Here is a 20,334-nt window from a genome sequence, read left to right on the forward strand (position 1 = left end):
TTTTAATTCTTAGTGGGTCTGTGTAATCTGAGGGAAATATGTGTCTCTAATATGGTCATACATTTGGCAGGAGGTTAGGAAGTGCAGCTCAGTTTCCACCTCATTTTGTGGGCAGTGTGCACATAGCCTGTCTTCTCTTGAGAGCAGGTCTGCCTACGACGGCCTTTCTCAATGGCAAGGCTTTGCTCACTGAGTCTGTACATAGTCAACGCTTTCCTTAAATTTGGGGCCAAATAGCATTCTAGTTTGCTCTGTTTTTTGTTAATTCTTTCCAATGTGTCATGTGTCTTTTTGTTTTCTCATGATTTGGTTTGGAGTTTAATTGTGTGGGGCTCTGTGGGGTCTGTTTGTGTTTGTGAACAGAGCCCCAGGACCAGCTTGTGTAGGGGACTCTTCTCCAGGTTCATCTCTCTGTAGGTGATGGCTTTGTTATGGAAGGTTTGGGAATCACTTCCTTTTAGGTGGCTCTTTTCTGGATTTTGATAATTAGCGAGAGTCGGCCTAATTCTGCTCTGCATGCATTATTTGGTGTTTTACATTGTACATGGAGGATATTTTTTCCATCTAGACACTGTTGCCCTAGAGCACACAAAAAAACGATACATACCTCGGCCTAAACATTAGCGCCACAGGAAACTTCCACAAAGCTGTGAACGATCTAAGAGACGAGGCAAGAAGGGCCTTCAATGCCATCAAAAGGAACATAACATTTGACATACCAATTAGGATCTGGCTAAAAATACTTGAATCAGTTATAGAACCCATTGCCTTTTATGGTTGTGAGGTCTGGGGTCTGCTCACCACCCAATAATTCACAAAATGGGACAAGTCTTACCGAGATGTACTGTCAGGGCCCAGGTCTGACAGAATCTGTGCAGAAGATCTAAGTGCTGCTGTGCTGCTGGCCATCCTTGGTTGGGGACAGAAGCACCAGATCACCAGATCTCTCTCTCTCTTAAGGCTGCTCTCTGTCTCTCTCCAATTCTCACTCTCTCTCTATCTATCTCTAATGCTGTTATCTGTCTCTCTCCAGCTCTCTCTGTCTCTGTGTATCTATCTGGAAGGCTGGTCTCTGTGTCTCTATTTCTCCATGTCTCTATTTCTCTCTCCCGCTCTCTGTTTTTGGCCTCGGTCTCTTCATCTACCTCTGTGAACATTCATTTCTCTCTTCCCTTTACTTCTCTTGCTGCTCCCCCTCTCTCCTAGCCTTGTTCTCCTCCATCTCTCTCTCTGTCTCACTCCTTGTTCTCCACTCTGTGCGATCACTCTCTCTTAAATACTCTCAATCTCCCTCTCTGCTCTGCCAGCTAGACTCAGACCAATCGATATCCCTCCAGACAGCCTGGAGGCATACTCTCTTTCCTTTTCATTCTTCCTCTCTATTTACAGCATAGCATAGTACTGTACTTTATCCCTTACCAAGGGTTTTCATGTAGTCCCTCCCTCCCTCTCCCAACCTCTAGCAGGTTTTATAGCACATTAACACATAGTGAATGTGGTTTCACTGTTCACCACAGAGAGCTGACATCACTGTATACGGCTGGCGCTGTGGGCAGGGTTTCTGCCCATGTTCAATTCCTCTAGCATTGTGCCCACCACCTCTCTGTCTGTGGCAACTTCAAATACCACTGCCCCTTCTCTGCCCCCACCTCACCCTCTTCATTCAATTCCTCTAGCATTGTGCCCACCACCTCTCTGTCTGTGGCAACTTCAAATACCACTGCCCCTTCTCTGCCCCCACCTCACCCTCTTCATTCAATTCCTCTAGCATTGTGCCCACCACCTCTCTGTCTGTGGCAACTTCAAATACCACTGCCCCTTCTCTGCCCCCACCTCACCGTCTTCATTCAATTCAATTCAAGGGGCTTTATTGGCATGGGAAACATGTGTTAACATTGCCAAAGCAAGTGAGGTAGATAATATACAAAAGTGAAATAAACAATATAAATGAACAGTAAACATTACACATACAGAAGTTCCAAAACAATAAAGACATTACAAATGTGATATTATGTATATATACAGTGTTGCAATGATGTACAAATGGTTAATGTACACAAGGGAAAGTAAATAAGCATAAATGTGGGTTGTATTTACAATGGTGTTTGTTCTTCACTGGTTGCCCTTTTCTCGTGGCAACAGGTCACAAATCTTGCTGCTGTGATGGCACACTGTGGTATTTCACCCAGTAGATATGGGAGTTTATCAAAATTGGGTTTGTTTTCAAATTCTTTGTGGATCTGTGTAATCTGGGGGAAATATGTGTCTCTGATATGATCATACATTTGCCAGGAGGTTAGGAAGTGCAGCTCAGTTTCCACCTCATTTTGTGGGCAGTGTGCCTATAGACTGTCTTCTCTTGAGAGCAGGTCTGCCTTTCTCAATAGCAAGGCTATGCTCACTGAGTCTGTACATAGTCAAAGCTTTCCTTAAGTTTGGGTCAGTCACAGTGGACAGGTATTCTGACACTGTGTACTCTCTGTTTAGGGCCAAATAGCATTCTAGTTTTCTCTGTTTTTTTGTTAATTCTTTCCAATGTGTCAAGTAATTATCTTTTTGTTTTCTCATGATTTGGTTGGGTCTAATTGTGCTGTTGTCCTGGACCAGCTTGCTTATGGGAATCTTCTCCAGGTTCATCTCTCTGTAGGTGATGGCTTTGTTATGGAAGGTTTGGGAATCGCTTCCTTTTAGGTGGTTGTAGAATTGAATGACTCTTTTCTGGATTTGGATCATTAGTGGGTATCGGCCTAATTCTGCTCTGCATGCATTATTTGGTGTTCTACGTTGTACACGGAGGATATTTTTGCAGAATTCTGCATGCACAGAGTCTCAATTTGGTGTTTGTCCCATTTTGTGAAGTCTTGGTTGGTGAGCGGACCCCAGACCTCACAACTGTAAAGGGCAATGGGCTCTATGACTGATTGAAGTATTTTTAGCCTGATCCTAATTGGTACGTTGAATCTTCCCCACTTCTACCTACCCCCAGGCCCTTTTCCTCTGCCTGCTAGGCATTGTGGGTTTTAGGCTATGCCCACCTCCTTACTCTCCTGCACTCCCACCCCCTTAGGCCCATTTACTATACTAATTCCCCTTCTCCCTGGCCCCCAGGCCCCCTCCCTTCTCCTGCCCATTTCACAATCCCACTCCCCTGGCCCTCCCTGTCTCTGGCAACCATAGGATACAGTATAGTGTTTCTGTCTGGCTGTGTCTCTCTGCCAGTGTACTGTGTCAGAGCAGTGGGCTCTGCAGCCAGGCACTCCTCTCTTAAAACTCTACTCTCGCCCACGCTGGTTTACAATCTAACATGACCGTCTGCCTAGCCATGGTGAATAAACATGGACTGATGATTCCACTTCGTTGATGTGTATTTCTCTTTCTCTATATACTTTCTCTGTCTTTCCCCCTCTCTCTTGCTCTCTGATTACCTCTCTCCATCTTCCTTCTCTTCCTCTCCTGATACAATATATTGACGTTTTATCTTTTCATAGCTTCTCCATAGCATTGTCATTTTTACCATAGTCATAGTTGCCAGTGCCATTTATGAAGATAGTCATATATAGTCATACATGACTATCTGTATCACATCTAGTCATATATATGTGAGTATATATGACTCTGTTTGACCATATCTGTGTTGACTGACATCATTGCTTCTCTCTTGTTTCCATCACAGCCAAGGAACAATACTTCATCCCTGGTGAGTGGGTTGTGTTTACGCTTTCATAGTCTTTCTAGCTAGCTTTTCACCTCTCCACAGCTCCACCCCTCCACTCTTGTTGTGTTCTTCCTCTTCTTTAACCTCTATTCTTCTAACTGGAATGGATCAACTCTCTGGGTTTGGGTTTTACCATAAGTTGTGAGTTTCCTTCTCTGGCCCTATGCCTCACCTCTGTTTGTATAACTCAGGCTAACTTTGATAAAGACTGAAGGAAGGTCTTATTTGCTTTGGCACAAGCACATTCACTGACAAGTGTGTGTGTGTGCGTGCGTGTGTGCGTGCGTGCGTGTCATGTGTGTGTGTGTGTGCGTGTCTGTGTGTGTGTGTGTGTGTGTGTGTGTGTGTGTGTGTGTGTGTGTGTGTGTGTGTGTGTGTGTGTGTGTGTACTCGGTAGACAGAAAGGGAGAGAGAGAGTCTGCATGATAGAAAGATAGAGGGTCCTCTAGTGGTAGAGAATGAAGAAAATAAAGCCCACCATAGGACCCAGATTCCAATCAGCGGATGTTTTCAGAGTCCTTAACAAGAGCATTTCCAAGAAAATAACTTCACAATTAGAGGAGGTGTGTGTGGGGGGGTATGTGTGTGTGTGTCAGACAGATAAAGGGCTATCATTGGCAGGCGAATCGAAAGGAAATTCATTGGGAAGATCAAATAAAAGCCTGATTAATGCAAAATAATAATGACACTCACAAAAACATTGGAATTCCATGTTTTATTCTGGGAATAATTGGACTGTAGAATATACTCTCTAGGACATTATGAAATGTAATCACAGTGAAACTCCAGTCTATTAAAATGCGGTTTCTGTACTGGCAGACAACTCTCTCTCTTTATCCCATCAAACTTACCCTCTCTCTCCCTACCTCTCTTTCTCTCTCTCTTTCTCTCTCTCTCTCTCCCTACCTCTCTTTCTGTCTCTGTCTCTCTCTCTCTCTCCCTACCTCTCTCTCTTTCGCTCTCTCTCTCTCTTTCTACCTCTCTCTCTCTCTCTCTCTCTCTCTCTCTCTCTCCCTACCTCTCTTTCTCTTTCTCTGCCTGTCTCTCTCAATTCAATAAAATTCAATTGACTTTATTGACATGGCATCACTCTCTCTCTCTCTCTCTCTCTCTCTCTCTCTCTCTCTACCTCTCTTTCTCTGTCTGTCTGTCTGTCTGTCTGTCTGTCTGTCTGTCTGTCTGTCTGTCTGTCTGTCTCTCTCTCTCTGACCCTGTCTGTCTCTCTCTCTCTCTCTACCTCTCTTTCTCTGTCTCTCTGTCTATCTCTCTCTCACTCTACCTCTCTTTCTCTGTCTCTCTCTCTCTCTCTCTCTCTACCTCTCTTTCTCTGTCTCTCTCTCTCTCTCTACCTCTCTGTCTGTCTCTCTCTCTCACTCTACCTCTCTTTCTCTGTCTGTCTCTCTGTCTGTCTGTCTCTCTCTCTCACTCTGTCTCTCTTTCTCTGTCTCTCTGTCTGTCTCTCTCTCTGCCTCTCTCTCTCTCTCTCTCTCTCTCTCTCTCTCTCTCTCTCTCTCCCTACCTCTCTTTCTCTTTCTCTGCCTGTCTCTCTCAATTCAATTCAATTGACTTTATTGACAAGGCATCTCTCTCTACCTCTCTACCTATCTTTCTCTGTCTGTCTGTCTGTCTGTCTGTCTGTCTGTCTGTCTGTCTGTCTGTCTGTCTGTCTGTCTGTCTGTCTGTCTGTCTGTCTGTCTGTCTGTCTCTCTCTCTCTCTCTCTGTCTCTCTCTCTCTCTCTCTACCTCTCTTTCTCTGTCTCTCTCTCTCTACCTCTCTTTCTCTGTCTCTCTCACTCTACCTCTCTTTCTCTGTCTCTCTCTCTCTCACTCTACCTCTCTTTCTCTGTCTCTCTCTCTTTCTCTTTCTCTCACTCTACCTCTCTTTCTCTGTCTCTCTCTCTCTCTTTCTCTCTCTCTCTCTCTCTCTCTGTCTCTCTCTCTCTCTCTCTTTCTCTGTCTCTCTCTCTCTACCTCTCTTTCTCTGTCTCTCTCTCTCTACCTCTCTTTCTCTCTCTCTCTCTCTCTCTCTACTTCTCTGTCTGTCTCTCTCTCACTCTACCTCTCTTTCTCTGTCTCTCTCTCTCTCACCCTACCTCTCTTTCTCTGTCTCTCTCTCTCTCTTTCTCTCACTCTACCTCTCTTTCTCTGTCTCTCTCTCTCTCTCTTTCTCTCTCTCTCTCTCTCTCTCTGTCTCTCTCTCTCTCTTTCTCTGTCTCTCTCTCTCTACCTCTCTTTCTCTCTCTCTCTCTCTCGCTCTCTCTTTCTCTGTCTCTCTACCTCTCTTTCTCTGTCTCTCTCTCTCTACCTCTCTTTCTCTGTCTCTCTCTCTCTTTCTCTCACTCTACCTCTCTGTCTCGCTCTCTCTCTTTCTCTCTTTCACTGTCTCTCTCTCTCTACCTCTCTTTCTCTGCCTCTCTCTCTCTCTACCTCTCTTTCTCTCTCTCTCTCTCTGTCTCTCTCTCTCTCTCTGTCTCTCTCTCTCTCTTTCTCTGTCTCTCTCTCTACCTCTCTTTCTCTGTCTCTCTCTCTCTCTTTCTCTGTCTCTCTCTCTCTACCCCTCTTTCTCTGTCTCTCTCTCTCTCTACCTCTCTTTCTCTGTCTCTCTCTCTCTCTCTCTTTCTCTGTCTCTCTCTCTCTCTTTCTCTGTCTCTCTCTCAATTCAATTCAATTCAAGGGCTTTATTGGCATGGGAAACATGTGTTAACATTGCCAAAGCAAGTGAGTCTCTCTCTCTCTCTCTCTCTCTACATCTCTTTCTCTGTCTCTCTCTCTCTCTCTCTCTCTCTCTCTCTACCTCTCTTTCTATGTCTGTCTGTCTGTCTCTCTCTCTCTCTCACTCTACCTCTCTTTCTCTGTCTCTGTCTGTCTGTCTCTCTTTCTCTGTCCCTCTGTCTGTCTGTCTCTCTCTCTCTGCCTCTCTTTCTCTCTCTCTCTCTCTCTCTCGCTCTTTCCCTCCCTCCCCTTCTATCTCTCTCTCTGTCACTACTCTTGTTTCAATGAAAGTTAAGTTACTCCGCTGGATCAAAGAACGTCCTGAAACTTTCCTTGTTTCCTGGGTAGCAGGAAATGACATTTCCTTCCGTTCTTCCACTTCGCTCTGTAATGAGCATCATTAGTCTTCAGCCATCGCGCGCATGTGTGACGTCCCGTCCACAGCCCATTGTAATGAGCGTCATTAGGCTTTAGTCATCATCAGTACAAGGCTTCCTGTCTTGTCTGAGCAGTTTGTCTCAGAGTCCAAAAGAGACCAATAAGGCTGTCTGTATTGTAGAAGCAGAACACATGGAACAACGCGTCTCAGTCACACTAACTCAGATAGCCTCAGGAGATGTGGAGAGAAAGATACTTGACTTTGCGAAGTGGATATGCATGGATGAGCGTCACAATGGTAACATATAAACACAACTGGAGACACCCGTCATTTTTGGATATTATTGACATGGCAGCTGTACCGTAGTAAAATAGTGGAGAAGTGATTGCTAACTAACTGTAAACCGTTTTAGCTGGCAAGTTAAGCATCTTGGCTAGCTATGAGATGAAACAATTCACTTATTTTATCACTAATTAGCCATCGCAAATCTCTTTGCTAGCAAGCGTGATGATTTCTTCAAAACGGCAAGGTGTCTCCAGCAATGTTGAATTTTTGACGTTCTATGACGTCTCCACTTACAAGCGTATTGAGGGGCATCCTCTGTCTGTGGCTCTGGGTGCTCTACTCTTTACAGTGGCATGATGACATCATCTCTAAACTTCACTTAGGGGTTGGGCTGAGCGTGCGAGCACTATGGAACACAGGACACAGAACACTAACTAACAAAAGAACACTGAGCCATCCTCTCTGAGTGAGACACACACACACACACACACATTGAGTGGCTGCTAGTGCCTCTCCATTATTGAATAGTTGTGATGTAAGGGGCTCCAGGCTCTGGTACGTACACCTCTATTCATAGACAGAGGGAGAGGGGAGAGAGGAAGAGGGGAGATAGTGGAGAGAGGAAGAGGGGAGAGAGGAGAGAGGAAGAGAGGAGAGAGGGAGAGGGGAGAGAGGAGAGAGAATGAGAGGGGAGAGAATGAGAGGGGAGAGGGAGAGAGGGATAGGGGAGAGAGGAGAGAGGGAGAGGGGAGAGGAGAGAGAGGAAAGAGGGAGAGGGGAGTGAGGAGAGAGGGAGAGAGGAAAGAGGGAGAGAGGAGCGAGGAAGAGGGGGAAGAAAAGAGGAAGTAGAAGTGCACACCCCTCTGACGTCGTCCCTGAATTCCTCTATCCCTGTCTGCTTCGCTCTCTTCATCACTCTGTCCGTCCCTCCGCCTCTCCCACATACTCTCTCCGTTGCCTTCACCTCTTATATTCATCACACTCATCTTCCCATGCACTGGAGCCACTCCCCTCCTTCCCCACCTGTCTTCATTCCCTTCCCTCTCTCCCTAGCCATCTCTGACATCATCCCTCTCTCATCCCACTCTCACTCTCTTTCTCCATCTCTCTCCCTCTCCTTTAAACACTTCCTCCCTGGCCTGTACTCTAGGGTCCTCTCTGCTAGACTGCCCAAATCCTCTCTGACATCTCATCCCTCGCTCCTGCCTCTCCCATCTCCTTCTCTCCAACTCTCCTAATATCTCCATCTCCCTCTGGTCTGCATTTTAAGGACCTGCTGTTCTTTTCACACCACTAGGTCACATCTCTAAAATAGTACTCATCTCTTCCTTCCGCTCTCTCCCTCTTGGCCTCTCTCTCTCTCTCTCTCTCTCTCTCTCTCTCTCTCTCTCTCCCCATCACTCTTTCACTCCTCTCTGCTCTCTCCCTCCCACTACCCATCTCTCATCTGGTAGTACGTGCCAACCCTTTGGGCCGTGGTAGGCTAGACGAGAGCTGATCTTTAAAGGCTCGCACATATTCCACCGAATGTGGATCTGGTGTATATCGTTCAGCACACTGTCGTTTAGGGACCACCCGCTGACATTTTTACCTGATTCTACACGTAAAATCGGTGCGCACTCGGATTGCAAATTACGGCCGGCACTCTGTTCAGAGGTTCTAAGTGCTCTCGGCCAGCAAACGCTATTTGTGTCTTAGCCCTCAGGTGTTTAGGTTCATCATCCTAGATGTGACCCTATAGAGTGATTTTCTAAGGCCAGAATAGGCGTAGGCCAGTGTGTCACAGAGAGTTGTAAGCACGTCTCAATGTGTTGTGTGTGTGTGAGTTTTTTATACCAGTTGGACGTGTGTATTTTGGGTTTCAGGTACAAGTTTGGTAAAAGGTGGTTTTGTGCGGGTGTTTTTTGTCTGTCAGGTACAGAGTTTTTTTTTCAAGTTGTTTGTTATGTGTCTTCAGGCACCGAGGACGTCCGTTTGAATAATGAGTGTAACAGTGATCCAGTCTGTCCTCCTAAATGCCGCTGTGAGTCCAACGTGGTGGACTGCTCCAACCTACGCCTCAATAAGATACCAGAACACATCCCTTCCTCTACCACTGAACTGTAAGAACACACACACCACACACACCACACACACACACACACACACACACACACACACACACACACACACACACACCTGCCTCCCTGACACTTAACTGCAAGACATCTGGACCACATTAATCACACATTTATGTCAATGGTTTATCTCTGCAAATGTTTGAAACCTCTTCAGGATGCGTCGCTGTCTTTCTAACCATGTTCTGTTTTCTCCTCTCTCTGTTCCCAGTCGTCTGAACAACAATGATATCAGCACACTGGAGGCTGTAGGAGTCTTCAAGACCCTCTCTCAGCTCAAAAAGATGTCAGTTGTAGTTTATGATGTGCTATGGAAACTTATTTACTTAATCAAAGAAGTTCACTGAACTTATTTTTAATCACTTTAATTGATTTATTCCCAGTAACCTTAGCAACAATAAGATCACAGAGATCGAAGATGGGGTGTTCGAGGGGGCGGGGTCAGTCAATGAGCTCCACCTCACCGCCAATCAGCTGGACTCTGTCCGCAGTGGAATGTTCAAGGGACTGGAGGGACTACGCATGCTGTGAGTCACATACACACACACACACACACACACACACACACACACACACACACCCAGTGACACAAACAGATGCAAACATGAGCACATGCACACACACTGCATACATCAAATCAAATACATTTTATTTGTCACATGCGCCGAATACAACACAACACAAGACCTTACCAGGAAATACTTGCTTACAAGCCCTTAACCAGAGTTACGAAAATAACTAAATAAACTAAAGTAAAAACATTTATTAAAGAAAGTAACACAATAAAATAACAATAACGAGGCTATATACTGGGTGTATCGGTACCGAGTCAATGTTAGTCGAGGTCATTTGTACATGTAGGTATGGGGAAAGTGACTGTATGGGGAAAGTGACTGTATTGGGAAAGTGACTGTATGGGGAAAGTGACTGTATGGGAAAAGTGACTGTATGGGGAAAGTGACTGTATGGGGAATGTGACTGTATGGGGAAAGTGACTGTATGGGGAAAGTGACTGTATGGGGAATGTGGCTGTATGGGGAATGTGACTGTATGGGGAAAGTGACTGTATGGGGAAAGTGACTGTATGGGGAAAGTGACTGTATGGGGAATGTGACTGTATGGGGAAAGTGACTGTATGGGGAATGTGACTGTATGGGGAATGTGACTGTATGGGGAAAGTGACTGTATGGGGAAAGTGAATGTATGGGGAAAGTGACTGTATGGGGAATGTGACTGTATGGGGAAAGTGACTGTATGGGGAAAGTGACTGTATGGGAAAGTGACTGTATGGGGAATGTGACTGTATGGGGAATGTGACTGTATGGGAAAGTGACTGTATGGGAAAGTGACTGTATGGGGAAAGTGACTGTATGGGAAAGTGACTGTATGGGAATGTGACTGTATGGGAAAGTGACTGTATGGGAAAGTGAATGTATGGGGAATGTGACTGTATGGGGAAAGTGACTGTATGGGGAATGTGATTGTATGGGGAAAGTGACTGTATGGGAAAGTGACTGTATGGGAAAGTGACTGTATGGGTAATGTGACTGTATGGGGAAAGTGACTGTATGGGAAAGTGACTGTATGGGAATGTGACTGTATGGGGAATGTGACTGTATGGGGAAAGTGACTGTATGGGGAAAGTGACTGTATGGGAAAGTGACTGTATGGGAAAGTGACTGTATGGGGAAAGTGACTGTATGGGAATGTGACTGTATGGGAAAGTGACTGTATGGGGAATGTGACTGTATGGGGAAAGTGACTGTATGGGAAAGTGACTGTATGGGAAAGTGACTGTATGGGGAAAGTGACTGTATGGGAAAGTGACTGTATGGGAAAGTGACTGTATGGGAATGTGACTGTATGGGAAAGTGACTGTATGGGGAATGTGACTGTATGGGGAATGTGACTGTATGGGGAAAGTGACTGTATGGGAAAGTGACTGTATGGGAAAGTGACTGTATGGGGAAAGTGACTGTATGGGAAAGTGACTGTATGGGAAAGCGACTGTATGGGGAAAGTGACTGTATGGGAAAGTGACTGTATGGGAATGTGACTGTATGGGAAAGTGACTGTATGGGAAAGCGACTGTATGGGGAATGTGACTGTATGGGGAAAGTGACTGTATGGGGAAAGTGACTGTATGGGGAATGTGACTGTATGGGAAAGTGACTGTATGGGAAAGTGACTGTATGGGGAAAGTGACTGTATGGGAAAGTGACTGTATGGGAAAGTGACTGTATGGGGAAAGTGACTGTATGGGAAAGTGACTGTATGGGAATGTGACTGTATGGGAAAGTGACTGTATGGGAAAGCGACTGTATGGGGAAAGTGACTGTATGGGAAAGTGACTGTATGGGAATGTGACTGTATGGGAAAGTGACTGTATGGGAAAGCGACTGTATGGGGAATGTGACTGTATGGGGAAAGTGACTGTATGGGGAAAGTGACTGTATGGGGAATGTGACTGTATGGGGAAAGTGACTGTATGGGAAAGTGACTGTATGGGAAAGTGACTGTATGGGGAATGTGACTGTAAGGGAAAGTGACTGTATGGGGAAAGTGACTGTATGGGAAAGTGACTGTATGGGGAAAGTGACTGTATGGGGAAAGTGACTGTATGGGGAAAGTGACTGTAAGGGAAAGTGACTGTATGGGGAAAGTGACTGTATGGGAAAGTGACTGTAAGGGAAAGTGACTGTATGGGGAAAGTGACTGTATGGGAAAGTGACTGTATGGGGAAAGTGACTGTATGGGAAAGTGACTGTAAGGGAAAGTGACTGTATGGGGAAAGTGACTGTATGGGAAAGTGACTGTATGGGGAAAGTGACTGTATGGGAAAGTGACTGTATGGGGAATGTGACTGTATGGGGAATGTGACTGTATGGGGAAAGTGACTGTATGGGAAAGTGACTGTATGGGAAAGTGACTGTATGGGGAATGTGACTGTATGGGGAAAGTGACTGTATGGGAAAGTGACTGTATGGGAATGTGACTGTATGGGGAATGTGACTGTATGGGGAAAGTGACTGTATGGGGAAAGTGACTGTATGGGAAAGTGACTGTATGGGAAAGTGACTGTATGGGGAAAGTGACTGTATGGGAATGTGACTGTATGGGAAAGTGACTGTATGGGGAATGTGACTGTATGGGGAAAGTGACTGTATGGGAAAGTGACTGTATGGGAAAGTGACTGTATGGGGAAAGTGACTGTATGGGAAAGTGACTGTATGGGAAAGTGACTGTATGGGAATGTGACTGTATGGGAAAGTGACTGTATGGGGAATGTGACTGTATGGGGAATGTGACTGTATGGGGAAAGTGACTGTATGGGAAAGTGACTGTATGGGAAAGTGACTGTATGGGGAAAGTGACTGTATGGGAAAGTGACTGTATGGGAATGTGACTGTATGGGAAAGTGACTGTATGGGAAAGCGACTGTATGGGGAAAGTGACTGTCTGGGAAAGTGACTGTATGGGAATGTGACTGTATGGGAAAGTGACTGTATGGGAAAGCGACTGTATGGGGAATGTGACTGTATGGGGAAAGTGACTGTATGGGGAAAGTGACTGTATGGGGAATGTGACTGTATGGGGAAAGTGACTGTATGGGAAAGTGACTGTATGGGAAAGTGACTGTATGGGGAAAGTGACTGTATGGGAAAGTGACTGTATGGGAAAGTGACTGTATGGGAAAGTGACTGTATGGGGAAAGTGACTGTATGGGAAAGTGACTGTATGGGAATGTGACTGTATGGGAAAGTGACTGTATGGGAAAGCGACTGTATGGGGAAAGTGACTGTATGGGAAAGTGACTGTATGGGAATGTGACTGTATGGGAAAGTGACTGTATGGGAAAGCGACTGTATGGGGAATGTGACTGTATGGGGAAAGTGACTGTATGGGGAAAGTGACTGTATGGGGAATGTGACTGTATGGGAAAGTGACTGTATGGGAAAGTGACTGTATGGGAAAGTGACTGTATGGGGAATGTGACTGTAAGGGAAAGTGACTGTATGGGGAAAGTGACTGTATGGGAAAGTGACTGTATGGGGAAAGTGACTGTATGGGAAAGTGACTGTATGGGGAAAGTGACTGTATGGGGAAAGTGACTGTATGGGGAAAGTGACTGTAAGGGAAAGTGACTGTATGGGGAAAGTGACTGTATGGGAAAGTGACTGTAAGGGAAAGTGACTGTATGGGGAAAGTGACTGTATGGGAAAGTGACTGTATGGGGAAAGTGACTGTATGGGAAAGTGACTGTAAGGGAAAGTGACTGTATGGGGAAAGTGACTGTATGGGGAAAGTGACTGTATGGGAAAGTGACTGTATGGGAAAGTGACTGTATGGGGAAAGTGACTGTATGGGAAAGTGACTGTATGGGAAAGTGACTGTATGGGAAAGTGACTGTATGGGGAAAGTGACTGTATGGGAAAGTGACTGTATGGGAATGTGACTGTATGGGAAAGTGACTGTATGGGAAAGCGACTGTATGGGAAAGTGACTGTATGGGAAAGTGACTGTATGGGAATGTGACTGTATGGGAAAGTGACTGTATGGGAAAGCGACTGTATGGGGAATGTGACTGTATGGGGAAAGTGACTGTATGGGGAAAGTGACTGTATGGGGAAAGTGACTGTATGGGAAAGTGACTGTATGGGAAAGTGACTGTATGGGGAATGTGACTGTAAGGGAAAGTGACTGTATGGGGAAAGTGACTGTATGGGAAAGTGACTGTATGGGAAAGTGACTGTATGGGGAAAGTGACTGTATGGGAAAGTGACTGTATGGGAAAGTGACTGTATGGGAATGTGACTGTATGGGAAAGTGACTGTATGGGGAATGTGACTGTATGGGGAAAGTGACTGTATGGGAAAGTGACTGTATGGGAAAGTGACTGTATGGGGAAAGTGACTGTATGGGAAAGTGACTGTATGGGAATGTGACTGTATGGGAAAGTGACTGTATGGGAAAGTGACTGTATGGGAATGTGACTGTATGGGGAAAGTGACTGTATGGGAAAGTGACTGTATGGGAAAGTGACTGTATGGGGAAAGTGACTGTATGGGAAAGTGACTGTATGGGAAAGTGACTGTATGGGAAAGTGACTGTATGGGGAAAGTGACTGTATGGGAAAGTGACTGTATGGGAATGTGACTGTATGGGAAAGTGACTGTATGGGGAATGTGACTGTATGGGGAAAGTGACTGTATGGGAAAGTGACTGTATGGGAAAGTGACTGTATGGGGAAAGTGACTGTATGGGAAAGTGACTGTATGGGAATGTGACTGTATGGGAAAGTGACTGTATGGGGAATGTGACTGTATGGGGAATGTGACTGTATGGGGAAAGTGACTGTATGGGAAAGTGACTGTATGGGAAAGTGATTGTATGGGGAAAGTGACTGTATGGGAAAGTGACTGTATGGGAATGTGACTGTATGGGAAAGTGACTGTATGGGAAAGCGACTGTATGGGGAAAGTGACTGTATGGGAAAGTGACTGTATGGGAATGTGACTGTATGGGAAAGTGACTGTATGGGAAAGCGACTGTATGGGGAATGTGACTGTATGGGGAAAGTGACTGTATGGGGAAAGTGACTGTATGGGGAATGTGACTGTATGGGGAAAGTGACTGTATGGGAAAGTGACTGTATGGGAAAGTGACTGTATGGGGAAAGTGACTGTATGGGAAAGTGACTGTATGGGAAAGTGACTGTATGGGAAAGTGACTGTATGGGGAAAGTGACTGTATGGGAAAGTGACTGTATGGGAATGTGACTGTATGGGAAAGTGACTGTATGGGAAAGCGACTGTATGGGGAAAGTGACTGTATGGGAAAGTGACTGTATGGGAATGTGACTGTATGGGAAAGTGACTGTATGGGAAAGCGACTGTATGGGGAATGTGACTGTATGGGGAAAGTGACTGTATGGGGAAAGTGACTGTATGGGGAATGTGACTGTATGGGGAAAGTGACTGTATGGGAAAGTGACTGTATGGGAAAGTGACTGTATGGGGAATGTGACTGTAAGGGAAAGTGACTGTATGGGGAAAGTGACTGTATGGGAAAGTGACTGTATGGGGAAAGTGACTGTATGGGAAAGTGACTGTATGGGGAAAGTGACTGTATGGGGAAAGTGACTGTATGGGGAAAGTGACTGTAAGGGAAAGTGACTGTATGGGGAAAGTGACTGTATGGGAAAGTGACTGTAAGGGAAAGTGACTGTATGGGGAAAGTGACTGTATGGGAAAGTGACTGTATGGGGAAAGTGACTGTATGGGAAAGTGACTGTAAGGGAAAGTGACTGTATGGGGAAAGTGACTGTATGGGAAAGTGACTGTATGGGGAAAGTAACTGTATGGGGAAAGTGACTGTATGGGAAAGTGACTGTATGGGGAAAGTGACTGTATGGGGAAAGTGACTGTATGGGGAAAGTGACTGTATGGGAAAGTGACTGTATGGGGAAAGTGACTGTATGGGAAAGTGACTGTATGGGGAAAGTGACTGTATGGGGAAAGTGACTGTATGGGGAAAGTGACTGTATGGGAAAGTGACTGTATGGGGAAAGTGACTGTATGGGGAAAGTGACTGTATTGGAAAGTGACTGTATGGGGAAAGTGACTGTATGGGAAAGTGACTGTATGGGAAAGTGACTGTATGGGGAAAGTGACTGTAAGGGAAAGTGACTGTATGGGGAAAGTGACTGTATGGGAAAGTGACTGTATGGGGAAAGTGACTGTATGGGGAAAGTGACTGTATGGGAAAGTGACTGTATGGGAAAGTGACTGTATGGGGAAAGTGACTGTATGGGAAAGTGACTGTATGGGGAAAGTGACTGTATGGGGAAAGTGACTGTATGGGGAAAGTGACTGTATGGGAAAGTGACTGTATGGGAAAGTGACTGTATGGGGAAAGTGACTGTATGGGAAAGTGACTGTATGGGGAAAGTGACTGTATGGGGAAAGTGACTGTATGGGGAAAGTGACTGTATGGGGAAAGTGACTGTATGGGAAAGTGACTGTAAGGGAAAGTGACTGTATGGGGAAAGTGACTGTATGGGGAAAGTGACTGTATGGGAAAGTGACTGTAAGAGAAAGTGACTGTATGGGGAAAGTGACTGTATGGGAAAGTGACTGTATGGGGAAAGTGACTGTATGGGAAAGTGACTGTAAGGGAAAGTGACTGTATGGGGAAAGTGACTGTATGGGAAAGTGACTGTATGGGAAAGTGACTGTATGGGAAAGTAACTGTAAGGGAAAGTGACTGTATGGGGAAAGTGACTGTATGGGAATGTGACTGTATGGGAAAGTGACTGTATGGGGAATGTGACTGTATGGGAAAGTGACTGTATGGGAAAGTGACTGTATGGGGAAAGTGACTGTATGGGAAAGTGACTGTATGGGAAAGTGACTGTATGGGAAAGTGACTGTATGGGGAATGTGACTGTATGGGAAAGTGACTGTATGGGGAATGTGACTGTATGGGAAAGTGACTGTATGGGGAATGTGACTGTATGGGAAAGTGACTGTATGGGGAAAGTGACTGTATGGGGAAAGTGACTGTATGGGAAAGTCTTTATCCTAATGTTTGATATTTATTTATATCACCATATTTCAATACACTTCATATCTATTCACATCACAATGGTATATGACAATTAAGCGGTTCTCTCTATTCCAGAATGTTGAGGAACAACAAGATCAGCTGTATCCATAACAACAGCTTCACTGGCTTGTACAACGTTCGCCTGCTGTCTCTCTATGACAACCAGCTAACTACCATCACCCCTGGAGCCTTCGACACCCTGCAAACACTGTCTACACTGTAAGACACACATGCACACATACACATACACACACGGCGCATTAAAGCATAAGTGGTGTAATTATTAAGTCTGGTACTGACTCTCTCCCTCGATCTCTCCATCAGTAACCTCCTTGCTAACTCCTTCAACTGTGACTGTCGTCTGGCCTGGCTTGGTGATTGGCTGAGAAGCAGGAAGATCGTCACGGGCAACCCTCGATGCCAGCGCCCCGCCTTCCTCAAGGAGATCCCACTACAGGACGTGGCAGTGCCTGACTTCCGCTGTGAAGAGGGTGAGTTACGGTCAACACACACACACACACACACACACACACACACACACACACACACACGCACACACACACACACACACACACACGCACACACACACACACACTCCAGCACACAAGTTTTTTGTTGTTTTGTTGCCATGTACTGTCCCTTTAAGATAAAGGTAATTACCTGTTGATGTTCCCCATTGTGTGGGAGGTAAATGAACTAGCCGGGGCTGGACTGATAATACGTTCTGCACCAACATCTCACTCCTCTTTCTTTCAAAGTCAAAAAGTGGTTGAATGGGATTCCAGGTAATCGACTGTCCTAGTAAAAGTATTTTGTTCTTTTGTTTACCAACTGATTTCACACTCAGCAGTACCTAGGCTTCTGATCGATGCACCTGACAAACACATACACACTCAGCAGTACCTAGGCTTCTGATCGATGCACCTGACAAACACATACACACTCAGCAGTACCTAGGCTTCTGATCGATGCACCTGACAAACACATACACACTCAGCAGTACCTAGGCTTCTGATCGATGCACCTGACAAACACATACACACTCAGCAGTACCTAGGCTTCTGATCGATGCACCTGACAAACACATACATACTCAGCAGTACCTAGGCTTCTGATCGATGCACCTGACAAACACATACACACTCAGCAGTACCTAGGCTTCTGATCGATGCACCTGACAAACACACACACACTCAGCAGTACCTAGGCTTCTGATCGATGCACCTGACAAACACACACACACTCAGCAGTACCTAGGCTTCTGATCGATGCACCTGACAAACACACACACACTCAGCAGTACCTAGGCTTCTGATCGATGCACCTGACAAACACATACACACTCAGCAGTACCTAGGCTTCTGATCGATGCACCTGACAAACACATACACACTCAGCAGTACCTAGGCTTCTGATCGATGCACCTGACAAACACATACACACTCAGCAGTACCTAGGCTTCTGATCGATGCACCTGACAAACACACACACACTCAGCAGTACCTAGGCTTCTGATCGATGCACCTGACAAACACATACACACTCAGCAATACCTAGGCTTCTGATCGATGCACCTGACAAACACACACACTCAGCAGTACCTAGGCTTCTGATCGATGCACCTGACAAACACACACACACTCAGCAGTACCTAGGCTTCTGATCGATGCACCTGACAAACACACACAAACACACACACACACTCAGCAGTACCTAGGCTTCTGATCGATGCACCTGACAAACACACACAAACACACACACACTCAGCAGTACCTAGGCTTCTGATCGATGCACCTGACAAACACACACACACTCAGCGGTACCTAGGCTTCTGATCGATGCACCTGACAAACACACACACACTCAGCAGTACCTAGGCTTCTGATCGATGCACCTGACAAACACACACAAACACACACACACACTCAGCAGTACCTAGGCTTCTGATCGATGCACCTGACAAACACACACAAACACACACACACTCAGCAGTCCCTAGGATTCTGATCGATGCACCTGACAAACACACACACACTCAGCAGTACCTAGGCCTGTGATCGATGCTGGCTGAGTGGTGGTATTGAGCTGTTGGCTGTATTGACCAGTGAATCTTCTTGCTGCTGAGAATGAATGCTCTGTCTTTGTCTCAACAGCTTTCCTCTGTTCTCAATTCAATTCAAGGGGCTTTATTGGCATGGGAAACATATGTTAACATTGCCAAAGCAAGTGAGGTAGATAATATACAAAAGTGAAATAAACAATTAAAATGAACAGTAAACATATAACATACAGAAGTTCGTAAAGAATAAAGAAATTACAAATGTAATTTTATGTATATATACAGTGTTGCAACGATGTACAAATGGTTAAAGTACAATAGTGAAAATAAATAAGCATAAATATGGGTTGTATTTACAATGGTGTTTGTTCTCCACTGGTTGACTTTTCTTGAGGCAACAGGTCACACATCTTGCTGCTGTAATGGCACACTGTGGTATTTCACCCAGTAGATATGGGAGTTTATCAAAATCGAGTTTGTTTTTTCGAATTCTGTGTAATCTGGGGGAAATATGTGTCTTTAATATGGTCATACATTTGGCAGGAGGTTAGGAAGTGCAGCTCAGTTTCCATCTCAATTTGTGGGCAGTGTGCACATAGCCTGTCTTCTCTTGAGAGCAGGTCTGCCTACGACGGCCTTTCTCAATGGCAACGCTTTGCTCACTGAGTCTGTACATAGTCAAAGCTTTCCTTAAGTGTGGGTCAGTCACAGTGGTTAGGTATTCTGCCACTGTGTACTCTATGTTTAGGGCCAAATAGCATTCTAGTTTGCTCTGTTTTTTTTGTTAATTCTTTCCAATGTGTCAAGTAATTATCTTTTTGTTTTCTCATGATTTGGTTGGGTCTAATTGAGCTGCTGTCCTGGGGCTCTGTGGGGTGTGTTTGTGTTTGTGAACAGAGCCCCAGGACCAGCTTGCTTAGGGGACTCTTCTCTCTATCTATCATCTATTTTCCTCTACTCTCTCTATGTATCATCTATTTTCCTCTCTCTATCTATCTATTTTCCTCTACTCTCTCTATGTATCATCTATTTTCCTCTCTCTATCTATCATCTATTTTCCTCTACTCTCTCTATGTATCATCTATTCTCTCTATCTATCATATCTATTCCTCTAGTCTATCATATATATTCCTCTAGTCTATCATATCTATTCCTCTATCTATCATATCTATTCCTCTAGTCTATCATATCTATTCCTCTAGTCTATCTATCATCTCCATTCCTCTATTCTTTCTATCATCTCTATTCCTCTATTCTATCTATCATCTCTATTCCTCTAGTCTATCATCGCTATTCCTCTAGTCTATCATATCTATTCCTCTAGTCTATCATCTCTATTCCTCTAGTCTATCTATCATCACTATTCCTCTATTCTATCTATCATCTCTATTCCTCTAGTCTTTCATATCTATTCCTCTAGTCTATCATATCTATTCCTCTAGTCTATCATATCTATTCC

The 20,334-nt window shown here is 45.1% G+C and overlaps 1 protein-coding gene across 4 annotated transcripts in view; it reads left to right on the forward strand.

Moving 5' to 3' along the window:
• Positions 1–20,334, forward strand: part of LOC115113850 (slit homolog 1 protein-like) — a 202,750-nt gene that overhangs the window by 151,664 nt on the left and 30,752 nt on the right. For all 4 annotated transcript variants that reach the window (XM_065012727.1, XM_065012729.1, XM_065012728.1 and 1 more), the window contains exons 15-20: positions 3,674–3,697; positions 9,049–9,193; positions 9,420–9,494; positions 9,592–9,735; positions 16,892–17,035; positions 17,141–17,307. In XM_065012727.1, coding sequence (XP_064868799.1) covers positions 3,674–3,697; positions 9,049–9,193; positions 9,420–9,494; positions 9,592–9,735; positions 16,892–17,035; positions 17,141–17,307 — 699 coding nt within the window. The remainder of the gene's footprint in view (positions 1–3,673; positions 3,698–9,048; positions 9,194–9,419; positions 9,495–9,591; positions 9,736–16,891; positions 17,036–17,140; positions 17,308–20,334) is intronic.

Source organism: Oncorhynchus nerka, linkage group LG28 (assembly GCF_034236695.1).
Source record: "Oncorhynchus nerka isolate Pitt River linkage group LG28, Oner_Uvic_2.0, whole genome shotgun sequence".
Taxonomy (NCBI): Eukaryota; Metazoa; Chordata; class Actinopteri; order Salmoniformes; family Salmonidae; genus Oncorhynchus; species Oncorhynchus nerka.